The following is an 18,552-nucleotide window of genomic DNA, read 5'->3' as shown; positions in this document are numbered from 1 at the left end:
CTAACTAAAACTGGTGTGGTGTGCTAATATAGTGAACATTTCAAAATAATTTACAATTCTTTAGTGTGTCCATGTATGAAAAGTGTGCATATATTTCTTGGGCTTTAAAAGGGAAAAAAAAGATGCTCAGAATCCCGTCCTTCATAGGTCTCATGGCACAACAAACTATGGCTTACTGGGACTGCACAAATATGGTAGCCCCAGAGAAGAGCTTGCCCTCAAGCAAGGTTTGGCTCAGCATCTTATGCAAAGCCAGGATCAACTACGTATATCTTGTGATAGAACATGTCAAACAGTCATCTTTTCACTCAGAAACTCAAAGAGCAGGCTCCATGTTGGGTTCTTGTTTGGTGTGAAGTGAAGCTGGTTTATTTGCCTCACTGAAAACTCTTTGCAAGCTCCTATTATTTTGCAATGAAAGATCCATAAACTGGCAAGAAGTTACATAAAATCTCAGTGGATTATAAACAAGAAAGACTTTCAGATTTCAGAAAGAGAGTGTGTAAACAACATGAGGGGACTAAACTTGGAGGGTTCAAACAGACTTTCTGTCTCTGCTTTCTGTATTTACAAATCACACTTAGCATGGCTGCAAGGATTTCCAATAGTGTTGTTTGTCACAGGCAATGAGGTATGTGACATTTCATCTTCTTATCTGACCATCAGTCATGATGTCTCAAACTTATTTAAACCATCATGCCACACATGGCTTGAGTTAAATGACTGTGGAAATGCTCTGTTTTCTGTTTTAGAAACAAGGGTATTTGGATTAAATACGAAGGTTTGTTATGCAACAAAAAGTTTGCCACACGAAATACGTTTACCACGAAATACGTAATCATACAACGCAGATAGAAAAACGACTTTGCGATTCCACAGAATCTGATAAGGATTCTGACAGTCAAGTTGAAAAGTTTTATGAGTATGTATCTTGCTGCAATGTTTCCTTTTGAAATTTGCCTTTTTATTGGAGAAAAGATTCCCTACTACACAATATATTTTTATTTCCATGGTCCACTTTAGGTTGTCAAACAAACAGCTATGACACAAGGTAACAGAGCCATGCTTACCCTTGTGTGGGTGCGAATGTGCATTTTCAACCCATCATTCTTGCTGAAAGCTTTGTCACAGTAAGGACACTGGTATGGCCGCTCACCTGAAAATAAGGTAAACACCAGATTTTTAAAAGAATTATTACTATTACTATTACTTATATCACCCTTTTCTGATTCTGAGTTCAAAACAGCACAGACAGGATTTTCAGATGATATTCCTCAAGGCAGGGTTTACCAATGTTCTCCTATCCAGGCAATGGCCAGATCCAGACATGCTTCACATCAGAAATGGTGCTGTACTGTGTGCCTTCAAACCATGACCAGGGTCTAAAAAAAATGTGGCCCAGGAAAAAGAACGTACTGTCTTAGAAGATCAAAGAAGCACAGCATGTATGTCTGTCAAAGGCATATTTCTGTGGTCAAATGTTAATGTTCACTTCATACAAATGAGGGCCTCGTTCCCAGTAGGCTACAGATTGCATGGGAAAGATCCACACAATTGGCACAGTCCACATGGTTATAATAGACACACACACACACACACACACACACACACACACAGACACAGCCCTGCAATGAGCAACTGTGCCACACTGAAACTATTCCCATGACACTGTCTCTGTGTGTGAAGGAGGCCAGAAAGGCCAGGGCATTGATGCTTTAAAGTGACTGCGCACTTAAGAACAAAAGAACACTAAGTTCTGCATCAAGCAGGGCAACATCAAAGTACAGCTGTTTGATGTTGGCTTAACAAGATATGAATATGACAATCCACCCCCACCCCCATATTGCTGGTGACAACAGTGCTGACTGCGGGGTGGGACATCTATAACGGTCACTTTATGGCCATTTTTATGGATAGTCATTAATTGTATTCAAAAGTACAGTATGTTTTCCTGACCTCACAGCTGTTCATCATTAGAGGCATCTGGGTGTCACCATCCAATTTAATTACCTCAACCCATTCTATTCATGTATCTTATTTAACTAAAAGCAGATCGGCTGGATTGCTCCTGCTGTGACTCCTGCTGCATAACTTCTAGTTAGATGCCTTCAGTGGCTCGTAGCCTACTGTATTCCCCCTCCTCGCAAAAATCAGGGCTATCATGCAAAACAAACAACGAAATGCAAAACATACAATATACCATTTCACTTTCATGCATGGCTGATAATATTACAGAACTTTCATCCCACATTTTCAAAAGCAAAAGGAAGTTGTATAATGCTGTGATACGACTGTTCTTTAAAAAGTTCATCAAAAGGAGTTACCCTGATTACACCACAACTGTTCCCCTAGATTTTCAGCGCCACACATTTAACTGATTTTGGCAGCCACTGGGTTTCAGAAATAAAACTGTCTTGGCTGCCCTGCTGTATAATCCATGTTTGGCATATGACAATGTTGAATCCTCTCTATTCACTGGAACGTTTGGATGGATGTCAGTCCCTCTGATCATGGTATTCTTGTCTAGAATGACCATGCTTCATTAGTTCCCCTCATACTATGGCAGCGTTACTAAACCTTTAGTCTGATTTCCAGAATCTTTGAACCAGGCCTCAGCCATTTTATGATGTGAAGCCACATCACGAACACTTTACACCCACACCATACATTTGAAGCAGTGTGATACCACTTTATGGGTCTTAGTAGATTAGCCATGTATGCTTTAACACTGGTAGGAATAAAGTCACCCGAAGACCCAAGGGTGAGGGAACAGTAGTGTACTTGTAAAATGTGATTGCCTCTCTCTTTTCCCACTATCCCACCACCCTGCCTTAGCTCATTAACTCTGAATAAAAGGATTTGAGCAAATTTTTTTTAACAAAGCCCGAAAGCTGTCCCATGCGCTCCGATTTACCCATTTCACATCTGTTTGAAACGTGACACTATCTCTTGTGACCCTTGATGTCACTAATCCATGCTGTCATCCTTTGGACACTGCAGGAGCTGTTGGGACTCAAACATTTAATTAATCCAGTTGACATTTTAATGTTCTGAGGCTTTTTGCATTTCAAGGGGAAAGTTTGGAAAGATTCATAAGCAGATGACTGCTGACAGGCCAGTGCTGAGATTCCCCCCACCCCCTTCATTCTTTGTTTACAGAGAAGAGATTTGCTTTAATGGGGTGGCTTTAGGGCTGATAGGAACACTGTTCTCAATGTCCTTTGTAACCTTAGCATTTGTAGCTCTTGAAGAATATGGCTTGGATCTCGACTCACATGAGGGGGAACCATCTCAACCAACAACCCACTGCACTGCAGTCCCCTTACACAACATCCTCCCAACCCCCAAATTCTGAGGGGCTGCAGGGGAAAGATGAAGGTGAGAATTCCTCATTCAATGAATGCGCAAGTTAGGATTCAAGCAACTCAGTAGATGCTGGTAGAAGGCGACACTGGCATCTGATAACAAAACGTTATTCCTGCTTTGACCTGCCTTGGATCATCCATCATATAGATGTGTCCTCAATCTTTTGTTGCTTAGCTCAGGATCCCATGCAACAGACAATTTTAGCTCTTACAGCTAAATCATAGCCCTCAGGATTAATTAGTGGCTTAATGAAATGCTGCTATGACTAACGGAAGTGGTGTTTGTGTGTATGTATCAACTGCAAGTCTTTGTGGGGGTTTTTCTGGACACTGCTACATGTTGCTCAGCTTGGTAACAATCTTAATTCCTGCCGCAGCTGCGCTGAAATGAAATTCATCCTCCCAAGCAGCAATTAGCATTAGGGTCCCATTTTACACCAATGATAACTTCTTCTTCTTTTTACTACACCAGGGAGCAAATTTTACAGAGACAGAAGTTGGGGAGAGGAGACTTAAACCTCCACTTTGCATGAGCTATGATATTTATAACCACCCCTGGCCCCCTGGTGACCAGTATTTAAGTTTAAAAAACAGGCAGACAATGTGATTGCTCAGTCATGCAATTTATGAAGTACACCGAGATGCTTCAGAATAAGAATCTGTTGTGGTAGCACAGGATACAACAACTGCAGCCATAGGAATGCACAATGCTGACAATAAGAGCTGGAGATTTTTGAAAAAATGTTGGTTCCAGTTATTTTCAGTTTTCATAAGCAAAAGTTAACATTATTTCACAGTTGTTGAATATTTCTGCAGCTTACTTTGTTATGGTTTGACAAAGGAGCTTTACAAAGAGCTGAAAATATTCCCTCATATTTCAATCCCTATGTGTAAGTAAGTACCATTAATTTCAGTGCTTTCAAAGCACTTTGAAATTACATTCTTAGGCCCATTTAAAATATTACTTTCAAGGTGCATAAACAATTCATTTAATTTTTTAAAAACTAGATTTTTAAAATTCCAGTTGTAACAATTGTCTGTTGTTTGGTTTTTAAACTAGGTTTTTAATTAAATCTCAGTACTAACAAATTAAAAATTACACTTATATTGGTTTATAAAAAATGAATCATCAGCACCCATCAGATTATCTTAAAATCTGTTTAACCATTTTAATATTTTTTTAAAAAAATACACATCATGGGAATAAATATCTAACAGGGCAATCCTATCAGACCCACATCACACTGACCAATGGCCAGGGCCGATTCAAGCTGTAATTCAACAACACCAGGAGGGCACCATGTTGGCTAATCCAGACATACAGGATCAATCATGGATGTGTTTGTATTTTTCACAAACCAAAATACGTTGTGAAATAAGTAATAAACCAAAATTAACAAAAGTAGGTTTTGCAATGCCTATGAGCTGCCTCTAGTTAGCCATGGCTTTTCCACTTCTGTATATTTCTCAAAGCATTATGTGTGAATGAACCCTTAGTGATCCTGAATGTACCTGTTTACATATAGGGAGTGGGAAAGAATTATGCAACTCCTGAACAGAGTGCGAAAATTCAAACTGTGTGGTATAGCCCGAAATGGAGATTTAGTCTAACTCAGTTTTATGCAGTTACATAAGAATAGGTTGTTTTCAACATGAAGCTGTTTTGCATGCAATGGTAAAGTTAGCCATGGCTTAGCATTATGACCACAAACTGCAGCAAGCTTTGGACTCATGTGTTCCCTACCCATCCTTCAGTGCAGCCACAAGGTGTTCAGAAACATCCAATCCCACTTCAGATCAACCACAGTTTAGCATTATGTCCAGCCTCCCAATGGTGCCTAAGCTTAGCTATCTTAAAACTATTGTTTGAAGTTGGCTTGTTTCAACAAACTATAAGGAAGGTTCATCACAGTTTGCCGGGTTCAGATGGCACTCTAAAATGGAAACAAAGGCTTCTAGATCTTCATGGCTGTGCCAGAGAAAGAGAGGTGAGAAGGAAGCACATGAACTCTTGTAAAACTGGTGGTGAGTCTGATATAGCGCATTGTGTTAAAACAGATTTTCTTTATCAGACTCAAACAGATTGGGTTTCAGCAGACTTCTTTTTATTTCATCACTCCCATACTACATCCTTGCTGATAAAAAGAGAAATCCAGAATATTCACCCTGAATTCTGACTGTTTTATTTAAGTATATCCTAAATCAGATAACAGGAGAAAGAGAAGCATCAGCAATCCAGCACTACAATACCAAACCGGGACCACAGTCTATCTGCAAAATCAAGGTAATTCTCCTGGGCAGGAGGTCATGGGAGGTGAAGGAGACGGGGCCATCTGGATCACACATTCAACACCCCCTGCCAGGTGATCAATAGAGCAGTCCAGAAAGGAAGCTGTAAGAGAGCTTTTCTAATCAGAGATAGTGTGAGGTGACGACAGCAGGCAATAACAAGTATGAATGGACAAAAGGTTAAGGTAACGGAGAACAGCATAAGTTTGTTAGATACTTAGAGAATGCTGTACAAAAGTATTTGTTTACACTTTTAGCTAATTTAGAAAAATCTACTGCAGCAATAGAGCTCTTGCTGCAATCACTGAAAAATTTACTTTGTCTAATTGCATAGGTTAGGTGTTTATTTTATTTTATTCTTGTCAGGAGAGAGAGAGAAAAAACACTACACAAAGCTTTTCACTGAAGACAATAGCCGAGTTCTCAGTGGCAAGTAAACCAATAGAAATCTGTACCAGTAAACATACCAGCACTACACATGCAAGACTCACTGGCCTGTGCTTTCAAGAAATTTATAATACAGTACAACCCAGCTATCCAAACAGACCAAGAAACATCAAAAATAGGGTGATGTTTTTCTAAGCACACATAGGATATGAGAGATGCACTTTGTTGACAGATAGCCAAGTGATTGAAATAAGTGAGGTTAGGAAAAGGGCTTTTTGCTTATTTCATTATGTAAACCTTTTGTTTATAAAATGTTCAGTGAGGAAACGAAACCAGAACATTCAAATAATGCTCAAATTTTGCAAACCAAATAGATATAAATAATCCAAATCAGCTCCAGCTCATTATTAAGCTTGAAATATATTCTGACTCAGAAAACTGGGTTTGGGGAGAGCTTTCATGAATTTGCGAAGTACTGGCAGTTAGATGTCTTAAAAAGAAACATCAGATGGTAGTATAACACTGAAATCTTGAATTATAGCAACAAACAAACGTAATGAATTCAACTGTGATACAATCCTGGTTCCTTCTATGTATGGTTACTGTAATCGAAACAGCATTACATACTTAGGATGTCTTCAGGAAATAAATAAACTTGAAAAAGCCACTTAAGTATACTTATTTGGAAATAAGTCACACTTGCTTTAGTAATACCTTCCCCCTTAGGACTCCAATTTATATTTTGAGGTACAATAATAAAAAAAATTAAGTTACATTTGATCCAATTGATTTCAATGGAATTAAGCATGTTTTCTTTGTTGGATTTGAGGGCCTTGGGTTTTTAGTGGGATGGAATCAGTATTTCTGACCACCCCCTCTTAAAAAAAACACGAAGGAAGGAAGGATGATTAAAATCTCTGACCCCTGTGAACCCAGTGCTGGTTCTTTTTCCAGCTCCTCACAATATTCAACCTATTGGGTGTTGTAATTCATTTGATCTAAAGAAGTCACTAGCAATCTAGCCAAGCATCCTTTGAAATAATGTGACTCTCTCATCCACTAGTAGCAAACCAACAGGAGGCTGACATCTGCCTGAGACTTTACAGGTACTTTTGAAGATTTAACTGTCACGGGGAGATAAAATAGACAATGATGTACAACCCCAAAGTGCTAGGAATGCAGAACTCTTTAACTTTGTGGCTTATTAGAATGAAAGTATTTTTATAGACAACAGATTCTTTCTTTTAAAAGGAAAGAAAAATCACCCAAGTGATTTGTTATAAAGAGGGGCTGCAATAAGATCAAGGAAATTTACTATGTGGCAGTGTCCAAGATGAAGGATACTTTAGGGACTTTAGGGAACCCAGAAAAAAAGAAGAAGAAATGAGAATATTTATTATTGCTATCATTATTTATTTATTAGATTTCTTGCCTGCCCATCAAAGTGAAGTTCTAGGGCAGGTTACAATTTTAAAATACCATATTAAAATCAGTTTAGAACAAATTACAGTCAAATACCACAGTAAAGAAGTGCGCCTTAAGCATACTACAAAAACTAAATGATGACGGGGCCAGACAAACCTTTGTGGAAAGGCAAATCCACAGCCAGAGACAACAACTTCTTCTGGAACACCAGTCCCCAAACTTCTGAAGGTGATGGAACATCAAGAGGGCCGACTCTGCTGGAACTCCAGCTACTAATCTGATTCCTGCATTTCAGAATAGTTTCTGAATCTTGTTCAATGGCAGTTTCCATGTAGAGTGCATTGCAGTACAGTGGTGCCCTGCAAGACGAATGCCTCGCAAGACGGAAAACTCGCTAGACGAAAGGGTTTTCCGTTTTTTGAGCTACTTCGCAAGATGAATTTCCCTATGGGCTTGCTTCGCAAGATGAAAACATCTTGCAAGTTTGTTTCCTTTTTCTTAACACCGTTAATACAGTTGCGACTTGACTTAGAGGAGCAACTCATAGAACGCAGTGTACATAGTAGCCTTTTTTGAGGTTTTTAAAGACTTTGGTGATTTTTTAAGCTTTTTCAAAACTTCTTTTGCAGCCATTTGGCAAGTTAAGCTTTTAAAACTTTTTTGGGGGGTTTTGGATTTTGGGTTGGGGTGTTTGGAATTCAAGGACTTGGTGTGGGGGAGGGGTTTGCAAGAATCTGGAAGCTTGTGTGTTTTTTTTCCTGCATTTTTATGATTTTCTGTGACCATTGGGCCACTCTGCTGTTTTTTTAAAAAAATTCTGGGTTTGAATTTTGAAATGCTCTTTACAGTATGTGTGACTTTAAAGAGCACTTAATAAACTCTTGTTGTACCAAATTTGGTTTTGTTTGGACTTTTTTTGACCATAGGAACGCATTAATTGATTTTCAATGCATTCCTATGGGATTTCGTGCTTCGCAAGATGAAAAATTCACTAGACGAAAAAATTCGCGGAACAAATTAATTTTGTCTTGCGAGGCACCACTGTAATCTAGTCTGTGAGTTACTAGAGTTGCTAAGACATCTCTGCTCAAAAGAGGCCAAACCAGCTGGTGAAGGAAATAGGCACTCCTAGGCACTGAGACCATCTGAGTCCCCAATGGCAATGTTGCATCTCTTCTCCTGGGGTCGGTGTCAGAAATATAAAACACGTATTTATTTCAGTAGGATAATTTTACTCCTTTAAAATTTTGGTAAAGTCAATAACGATTCAGGATGGGAAGGAAATTTACCACAGTATTGCCTATTCTGACAGGTGTTAGCTTTCCAGAAGTCTTGGGGACTGGCCTTTCCATCCCTTATTATACAATTCAGGACAGTCAGGAATCTGCTGCAGACTACAGTCACATGTATTGTGAGTGATAAGGCAAGAAATAACATACCAAGGCTATGTGAACTTCACTGGCTGACTATTTACTGCTGGGCTCCATTGAACACATTAACTCTAAGGGCCCAAATACTTGACGGAGAACCTCTCCCCTTATCTGCCCTGCAGTCCACAGGGGAAGCCCATCTCATGGTTCCTTCTGCAAACATTTATTGTAAGATAGGACCTTCTTGGTGGTGACCCCCTTGTCTGTGGAACTTGTTCACTATGGAGATAAGGATGCCACACTCACATACGCATGTCAGCTGCTGACACAAGTCTTTGGGCAAGGTTAGTGAATTAGCATGGCTATTTGCAGTGCTGCTACTTAATTGCTTTGTCCAGTGCTGCCCCAGTATGCTGATTGTATCAGTGGAATTTAAACATAGTTGTTAATTTGATATTTTCCTATGTTTGATGTTTTCCTTTGTTTTTATTGGGTAAAGCACTCTGGGATTTTTTGGTGAAGACTGGTATTTAAATTGAATTTATAACTAATAATCATAATTATCAGTGCAAGATACCAGTATATACTGTAAGGAGGTTAATTAGCCAATATGCAAAGTACATATCTAAGGTAGCAAAGGTAGCTGAGTTTTGAAGAGTCCAATCTCAAGTTCGTTCATCAGAAAAACAGGAGATTTCAGACTTCTTCGGTCATAACCCCTTGCAGATTATCTTTGTTTCTCTATGAGAAACAATCTCTACCTAACCAGGATAACAACTCTGTTATTGTTTACGCAACTACTTATCAGAAAGGTGAGTCAAGGGTTCTTTTGGGGGGGGTTGCTTTCTTCACTTTGAACTCAATTAACTTGCCTCTGGGATAGACCCTGAATTGTGCAAACAACTCTAAGATTAAAGTGTGTTGGGGAGTAACTGCTTATAAGAACCCCCTCTTGTAAAAAAGACCTATGCTAAAAATAATAAAATATTAAATTTTGCTTTCCTTACTAAAGCACATTAAACATAAGGATTGTTTGGAAATATATGAATTAAGGTCTTCCTAATACATCAGTGCTACTTCATTTCTACTGCTGAATCCAGCTCAAGCCTCTTCAAAGCTATCCATGACCTTGTCCTCCCTTATATCTATGCTCTTATATCTCAGTGCATCACTGTTCATGGTTATTAAAGGTAAAGGGACCCCTGACCATTAGGTCCAGTCGTGACCGACTCTTGGGTTGCGGCGCTCATCTCGCTTTACTGGCTGAGGGAGCCGGCGTACAGCTTCCGGGTCATGTGGCCAGTATGACTAAGTTGCTTCTGGCGAACCAGAGCAGCACACGGAAACGCCGTTTACCTTCCCACTGGAGCGGTACCTATTTATCTACTTGCACTTTGACGTGCTTTTGAACTGCTAGGTTGGCAGGAGCAGGGACCGAGCAACGGGAGCTAACCCCGTCACGGGGATTAGAACTGCCGATCTTCTGACTGGCAAGTCCTAGGCTCTGTAGTTTAACCCACAGCGTCACCTGCGTCTCAAGACATGGTTATTACTCCAATAATAATAATAATAATTTTATTTATACTCCGCCTGTCTGGCTGGGTTTCCCCAGCCACTCTGGGTGGCTCACAGCATATATTGAAACATAATAAAACATCAAACATTGAAAACTTCCCTAAACAGGGCTGCCTTCAGATGTCTTCCAAAAGTAAGATAGTTGTTTATTTCCTTGACATCTGAAGGGAGGGCACCACTACCAAGAAGGCCCTCTGCCTGGTTCTCTAGCTCCACTGCTGAAAGATTCAGCCATTTGCCACATGCTGAAACATTTAGGCCAGTTCATTGGAGTTATGCCTTTGACAGGAATCCTAAGGAACAGTTACACTATCTAGGAAGCCAATCTGCTGTTCACGGTAACAAAGAGAGGTGATACAGAATGTAATGTTCTGCAACCATTTCGATGGCAATTAGTTTACTGATGTGTTCCTTTAAGCCAGGCCTGCTTTAGTTGGGACCCATGAAATGGAACACAATATGCCACCTCTGTCCTGCTGTGGGCTTGACAGCCCTCATTTTTGCAATCCCAAGGAAAAAAATACATTTAACTGAGTTGCAGTTGGGTTGACATATGTGGATGGAGGGATCCGTTTGGCTTAATGGGTCATACGTTGTGTATGTCTGCTTTAAGGTCACAGCCTTCTCCTACTCTGCGAATTAATACTGGGCCAAACCAAATCCAAATCCAAACTCTAAACCACTCTATAATGAGCAAACCTGAAGATAGCTGTGTGGTGGCCTGGGGACAAAATGGATGTTAGCCCCTTTTACAAAACCACAACTTAATCCTTCATATGTTTACCGAGAATTAAGTTCAAGTGTGTTCAGTGGAGCTTACTCTCTGGTAAACAAGCATAGGATTGCAGCCTCAGCTGCATATGGATCTCATCAGGATATGTTTGCAAAAGTCATGGTGCAGTGAGAGATGTATTCTATGTGAATTCCCTAATGTAAAAAATGCTCTGCCCACGGAAAATTACAGTGCCAGAGTAAAGGATCCTAACCAAACCTTCTCCCTAATGTTTCAATTTTATGTGTGCAGATTCTGTGATAAGCATGCAAACATGCAATCGTCTACCTTTATTCTGAATATAAACAGAATACATTTTCTAAAAGCTTCTGCTAGATTTTATGTCCTTGCACAAGGCTTGCCCCTTTAGCAACGACCAAGAGTGTAGGACCAAGCCTGTTGATCAGACCAAAGGCCCTCACAGTCCAGCATTCTTTTTGCACAGTGGTCAATCACAGATTTACTTTCAAACCTGAAAGTTTAATAAAAAGCTGTCAGGGAACTGCCATCAGTGCCGGAGGGAGAGAGCAAAATCCAGAGGGATTCCGGAGAGCGTCCCGGGATTGAGAGAGGCAGCCCATCTTCTGGGGAAGAGAATCAGCGTAGCACCAGCAGAGAAGGGGGGCAGATGGGGGAAGCGGCGAGGTGGTCCCATGACTCCTTGCCGGGGACCAGCGGGGAGAGTAGAGGTCCTCCGCTGCCTAAGCCCTCCTTGCACAGAAGGCTTTCATGCAGGGAGAGTAGGAGGAGACTAGGCGTCAAAGAGCTTCTTTGCTGGAAGAAGTTTAAGAAACGCCCACTGACAGGTGAGTGGCTGTCCAGACAGAAAAGGTTCACTCAGGCAACCCAGCCAGGTGCTTGCACCGGCTTACGCACAAGCAACCCCCAGAACCACTACAAAAGCTAAACGTATAAGCAGATCACATTGCTGCACATCGAGCAAGGAAGAGCCTTCCAGAGAACCAAAACTGTAGACAAATTAGAATTCCAAGTGAAATGGTGGAGGAGGATGGGAGAAACAGAGATACTTGTGGACTGCCATCTAACCACACATCAAATAATAGAGGTTGAGGAAAATGTGAACATGCTTAGTTTTCCTGCCTTGCAGAGAGTGTGTGCTAATCTCTGAGAAGAACATGGTTGTCATTAGTAACAAGATTTACTAGACCAGTACATGCTGACAAATGACCATGAATTCTTGGGGCTATGTTATGGACATTTCCCAATCACACTCAGATCTAGTGTCTGTCCCCCAATATGGATGGGCAGAATTTGCTTGTCTATTGTCCTCCAAGATCAAATTTTCTTAAATTTCTTTATGGTGATGGCTTTCAAGGGTTATACTGTAAATGTTGCACAGGCAGACACCCAGTTGTTGACAGGATGGTGCAGACTGCAAAGCATTGCTAGCCGGCTTCCTACCACAAAGCATCATCAAGAGGAGAGGAACATCAGATTGGCTCCACTGCTGTGCCCACTTTGAGCTTCCCACAACTGAACCCTCCCCCCTCTCAATAATTGGCAGCAATGTTTGGCTCTGGGAAAGCAGGTGAGAAACACTGCTCTGCCCCATCCCTCACTGCACACAAGTAGAAAAGGTTACAACAGGAGGACAAGATTAAAGCACAACACCCATATGTTTGGTGCAATGCTCAAGTCTTGGGACTGTCAACAAATAATTCGCTGCACTTTATTCTGGAGATATGAAACTTAATCCTACATCAGTCATGGCATTTTTTAAGGTCTAAATTAGGTATTAAGAAATACGAAGATGCTACTGCCCTGATGGATCATACCACCATATAGTACAATGTTACTAGCTTCCTATACCGCAAATGTGTTAATGTGCAGCTACATACAGAGGGTCAGATAATATCCTCTTCCAAAACTTTTGTCCCAGGATTATTCGCCTGCATCACAGTGACCAGCAAACAAGGATTCTGTGACCATCTGCTGAGTCCTTACCCTCCAGTTAGGAACTACAATTTCAGCCCTTTCCAAGAAGTAGATTCTGTTTCAGCTACACAATCTAAATTTTCATTGGAATAATCAGTATTCAGTCCTGGTTACAGTCAGAATTACAAACAGGACCAAACAAGTAAACAGCTTTAATCTTAACAGGTGGCCGTGAGAGATGGAAGTGATTAAGACTTATCAAACATATTAGGAAGCCAAGTGATTAAGTGCACATGTTCTGTCATCTTCCTGCAAGCCAAATTTGTTTATGCAAAACCGAACAGAATGTCATAAGAAGACTATTTGTTAACAAGCGCTTTGCATGTCAAACACCAATCCTCACCCTTTTAAGTTGGAAACCAAACATCACAAAAACACTCAGCAGCTTGCCAATTACTCGAATACGTAGTCTGTGGTAAACGGAATGCTCTAGGGCATCCACTTTGTTTTCAAAATTTGTGTCTTCGATGTACTGTCAGATCTATAGATAAGTAGAACTACTTCATATTAGGTGACAGAGACACGTACAGCCAGTTGTAAGAACATGATGGCACTGAGGGATTGCCAGCAAAATCTACAAGTAGGGAACTGGAGCTGGGACCAGTGTGTGGCAGCAGTGAAAAAGGCAAATTTAATGTTAGGGATCATTAGGAAGGGAGCTGAAAGGCAAACTGCAAATTATCAAAATGCCACCATACAAATCTATGGTGCAATCACATTTGGAATACTATATACAGATGTGGTCACCTCACCTCACGAAAGGATATTGTGGAGTTGGAGAAAGATCAGAAAAGGACAACCAAAATGTTCAAGGGTATGCAGCAACTCCCTTATGAGAAAAAGTTACAACAATTGGGGCTTTTTAGTTTAGAGAAAAGACGAATAAGAGGAGGCCTGTATAAAATGATGCACAGTATGGAGAAAGTGGACAGATAAAAGTTTTTATCCCTCATGTTATTTTTTGTGACTGTAAGTTTTTTTTTACAATACTTTATTTTGATGTTGTATTTTAATTGTTGTAACCCACCCTGGGACCGTAGGAGGAAGGGCAAGTAAATAATAATAATAATAATAATAATAATAATAATAATAATAATAACAACCTTGAGGAACTATTTTTACTGATCATTTTAATATTTCTTGTAAACCACTTAGAAGTATTGTAAGAATCAAGCAGTATATAACAGTTGTTAAACAAATACATTCTTTTGTATGTCACGAATCTTCCAACTTTTAGCTACATTGGAGGTCCACTCAGTAATTCATCATTTCCTTGAAGAGTTACAAATTCAACCAGGCAGAGGGCCTTCTCGGTAGTGGCGCCCACCCTGTGGAATGCCTTCCCATCAGATGTCAAGGAAATAAACAACTGTCTGACTTTTAGACAGGGAAGTTTTTAAAGTCTGATGTTTTATCGCTTTATCATCATCATGATCATCATCATCAGTTCTGTTTGGAGCCACATAATAACAGCAGCAGCAGCAGCAGCAGCACAGACTAGGACAGTAATTCTCCAGAATTTTGAGATTTTAAAGTATCTCTGAATGTTAGTGCAACATCAATGTGCATCAGTATGTGTAATATGGTGTGTTTTCCAACCACACGTGTCACAGTGTCATGCATCACAACATGTACCTTGCTTACTACAGTTGAATGACATACAGCCACTGCAGGCTGCAACACAAGCAGAAGGACAGGCGGTGGCAGCGTGCATAATGCAGGTCTAAAACAGAAGGGATCGTGTAGCTGTTCCTTGCGAAGAATTTTTACGCAGGAAAAAAAGCTTTTGCCTGACATTCAAGAGAAACAGGGGCCAAAAGTCAACTAGCTAAATCAGAAATGAGCACCTAACCATGAGTGAGAAAGATATGTTGAACAAGGGCATAAACTACATAGATGTTTCTTAAAGCATGGTTGGTGTTTGCATGGTTTCAAATGTGAACGTTTAAACTGATTGGTTCCTTTGGCAAAGAGTAACTAAAGGGTTAAAGTAAAATTCCAGGAGCACATGCACTGCAAACTGTATTGTGAAAATATTAAAGTATGGTAAGTAGAAGTTAGGGTTCTCTATAATGATTATCCTATTAGATTTCATTTTTTAAGCAACTAATTCCAAATTTCGGCACCAGTGATTTTTACAGGGGAGTTATGGAAACTGTCCTTCAATACAAATAGGCAAATCTACACTATGAAATGGTGCAATTCAAGTGCCTAGGAAATGTTATTCATTTCTTACAAAGTAATGTTGTACCTGTATGACTTCGAATATGTACTCTCAGTGTTCCATTGCTTGCAAACTTCTGTCCACAGTACGGACAGATTTTCTCCTTTTCGCCCGTGTGAGTCTACCAGGAAGAAGGGGGAAGGAGGGAAAAGAGAAAGAGTTAACTTAGCTGCGAAAGAAAACATAAATTAATAATGTTTATTATTCTTATTGCTCCAAGAGTCTAATTTCTTCAGCTTCCATTACATATCACACTATAATATCAAACTCAGGTTTTAAGAGTTTAATAATGGTTACACTTTAAGATTACAATTACTCTTTAGGACAACACCACAAAATGCCTGAATGAATACTGCTACTCATTGCAAAACAAACCAGGTTATCTAACTTAACTACAGGCCAAATTTGTTTTTTATTTCTCAAATGGTTTGGCTCATAAAAATTCAATTAATCTTTATTGGTTCTTGAAACTGCTTGCGGCTGAAGAAAAAGGCCCTTGTTACTTCCATATTTGCACTACAGTTTTTATAGCAAACACTGGCTTGATTTCTTAATGATAACCTTAAGTTCACTTAAAACTTCTGTTTGTGTCCAGTTCTACTAATGCTATTGTTCAATAAAATTGTTAAAGAGACTTTGGCCCACAAACACTTTTACTATAGCTGGAAAAGAAGATTTTGAGCATTATAAAAACTATTGTGAGAAAGATGACTACTTGAAAGATTCATTGTGACTAGATAGCAATGAGAAAGTACATTTTTTACACAACTTTGACTGTAGTTTATGTTCATTGCAAAGGGACTTAATCCAGCAATCTTGTTTAAAAGAACATTTTGGAATTTTAGTGAATATGAGATGGAATGCTGGACCTAGCCACAGTAAAATACAATGGGAATAATTATGGCAAGGACATTTAAGTTGATTGATTTAAATAGGAAACTTAAGGTTTTTTGATGACACCAAAATATAGCTTGCCCAGGTGACACCATAGAATCATAGAATTGTATAGTTGGAAGGGACTGTGAGGGGCATCTAATCCAACCCTCTGCAATTCAGGAATCTTTTTGCCCAATGTGAGGCATGAACCAATGACCCTGAGATTACGAGTCTCATGTTCTACCAACTCAGTTATATATTTAAGACTCCAACAGCCACTGCCAGTGAAATAAAGTGGTGAGAAGTAAAAGAGGCCACCACTGTAGGGTGACAACTGTGAGGGGAGAGCAATACCACACTCTCAGGATTCCCTTTAAAACAGCTTAGGTCCAGTATACTGTATGAATTACCTCCTCCCTTACTACCCTGCCCACTCCTATAGATCAGAAGGACATCGCCACCTAGGGTGGAAACTCAGCTGTCTGGAACAAGAGCAAAGGCCTTCTCAGTGACTGCACTCACGATTATGGAACACTCGTGCCCCACAAACTAGATTTGGCACCTTTTTATTTGGAAAGAGTCTGAAGGGCTGATTAGAAAAGCTCTAATAAATAAAAATCAAAGCCAAGGACATCACAGTGCAGACACTGGGTGCTTCTGGCCACTCAAATGGGTGCTGTCTTGCAAAGTTCAGGCAGACTGCGTTTGTTCGAATGCAGGATTTTCCAGTTCAGTCACTTCCAGTTCTTTCCACAGTAAGAACCAATGAAGAAGAATGAGAGGGCAAAAACTCTACATATATTCCTGATCTCTCCATGGATACAACTGTAAGAAAAAATATCCTCTAAACGAAGGTTTAGGCTTCTGCCTACTAGTTCAGGATTTTATTTTATTTTAAAAATCAATATAGTTAACTTTTTTCCATTACAAAACTGTTAAGAGTTTAATCAAAACCATAAGTCTACCTGCCAGTTAGGTAAGGTGACAGAGGATATGACCTTCTAGAGACTTCTTTTAATCGTAATAAATCCTGCCACTAACTCCTGCATCCCTAGTGGATAAACAATGTCAATATTTACTCTGTTCATCGAAAGTCAGGACTTACAGAGTGAGGTGGAGAGAGTGTTGACATAGCTCATCTTATCAAATGCAACAGCACAAAACAATAATGAAATCAAAGTGAAGACAAATACAAACCCGTCAATACTTCAAACTCAAGACCACAGCCTTGGCCCTGAGAGGGCATACAACGTGCAATTGCTTAACAAAGAAGGGAAGAGTTTAGCATTTTTCCCCAAGAAGCTATGTACTTTGAGTCATTGGGCTTTTTCAATAGCTGTCAGCAGGTATACAAAGGCAATGGAAGAAGAAATGTTGAAAGAATGATTTATTCCAGCCTTTCATACCCTTCTGGGTATTTGTCTACATCCACATTTGCAATGTTTCCCAAACCAACCAATTAAAATAATACAAGTTCTTGCATAGATTTCTCTCTGAAGCTAATGAACAATCCTATTGTTATCAGAATAAGGAATGAGAGTGAGATATGAGGAAAAAATTGTAGTAAGTCGCAGTCAAAGGAATAAAGATTGTTGGGGAGTCTTAAAACAGCTCCACTGATTCATAAATAAGATTGGACCACACCAATAAGCTTGGAGGTCTTCATTGCTTGCTCTTGAAAACTGTGTTTACAGCTACCTTAATTCTAATATTTGCATATGCTATCACTTTTCATAAGTATTTATTACTCTGTTGGTATGGACAATCCGCAGCTGAAAATATTTACCTTAAAATAAATTCCATTATCTGTATATTCAAAGGTAAGCATAGTACACACTGAATGAATTTAACCTATTACAATGACCTCAGTTTTTACAAGCTACGGGTTATACTTACTTTTTTATGACTCTTAAGCACAGACGGTGTCACAAAGGCTTTGTCACACAAATCACATTTGTATTTCTTATGGCCATCATGAACTACTTGTATGTGAACGTTCAATGTGTCCTTCCTTTTGAAGGTTGCATCACAGTGATCACACTTAAAGGTTCTTTCACCTTGCAGAGGGAGAAAAGGAATAAAGCTATGTTAGTAGTAGACTTAGCTTAACTTCCACTATCATACTAAGGGGTGCTTATAAAACTACTGTTTTTAAAAGTATCCTAACTTCATGTGGCATACAGTCATAGCTTGGTATTTGAACACCTTGTGACTAAACGTTTTGGCTCCCGAGCATCACAAACCCAGAAGTGAGTGTTTCGGTTTATGAACTTTTTTTGGAATCCGAATGTCCAATGTGTCTTCCGCAGTTTG

At 39.7% G+C, this 18,552-nt stretch overlaps 1 protein-coding gene across 3 annotated transcripts in view; it reads right to left on the bottom strand.

The window, feature by feature from the left end:
- Positions 1-18,552, bottom strand: part of PRDM5 (PR/SET domain 5) — a 90,546-nt gene that overhangs the window by 16,101 nt on the left and 55,893 nt on the right. For all 3 annotated transcript variants that reach the window (XM_081021957.1, XM_081021958.1, XM_081021959.1), the window contains 3 exons: positions 18,136-18,296; positions 15,391-15,484; positions 1,071-1,156 (listed from right to left, as the gene is read on the bottom strand). In XM_081021957.1, the coding sequence (XP_080878083.1) occupies positions 1,071-1,156; positions 15,391-15,484; positions 18,136-18,296 (341 nt within the window). The remainder of the gene's footprint in view (positions 1-1,070; positions 1,157-15,390; positions 15,485-18,135; positions 18,297-18,552) is intronic.

The sequence above is a fragment of the Podarcis pityusensis genome (assembly GCF_964106645.2).
Source record: "Podarcis pityusensis genome assembly, chromosome: 9".
Taxonomy (NCBI): domain Eukaryota; kingdom Metazoa; phylum Chordata; class Lepidosauria; order Squamata; family Lacertidae; genus Podarcis; species Podarcis pityusensis.
Note: the sequence above shows the minus strand (reverse complement) of the source record. Positions and strands in the feature narration are given on the sequence as shown.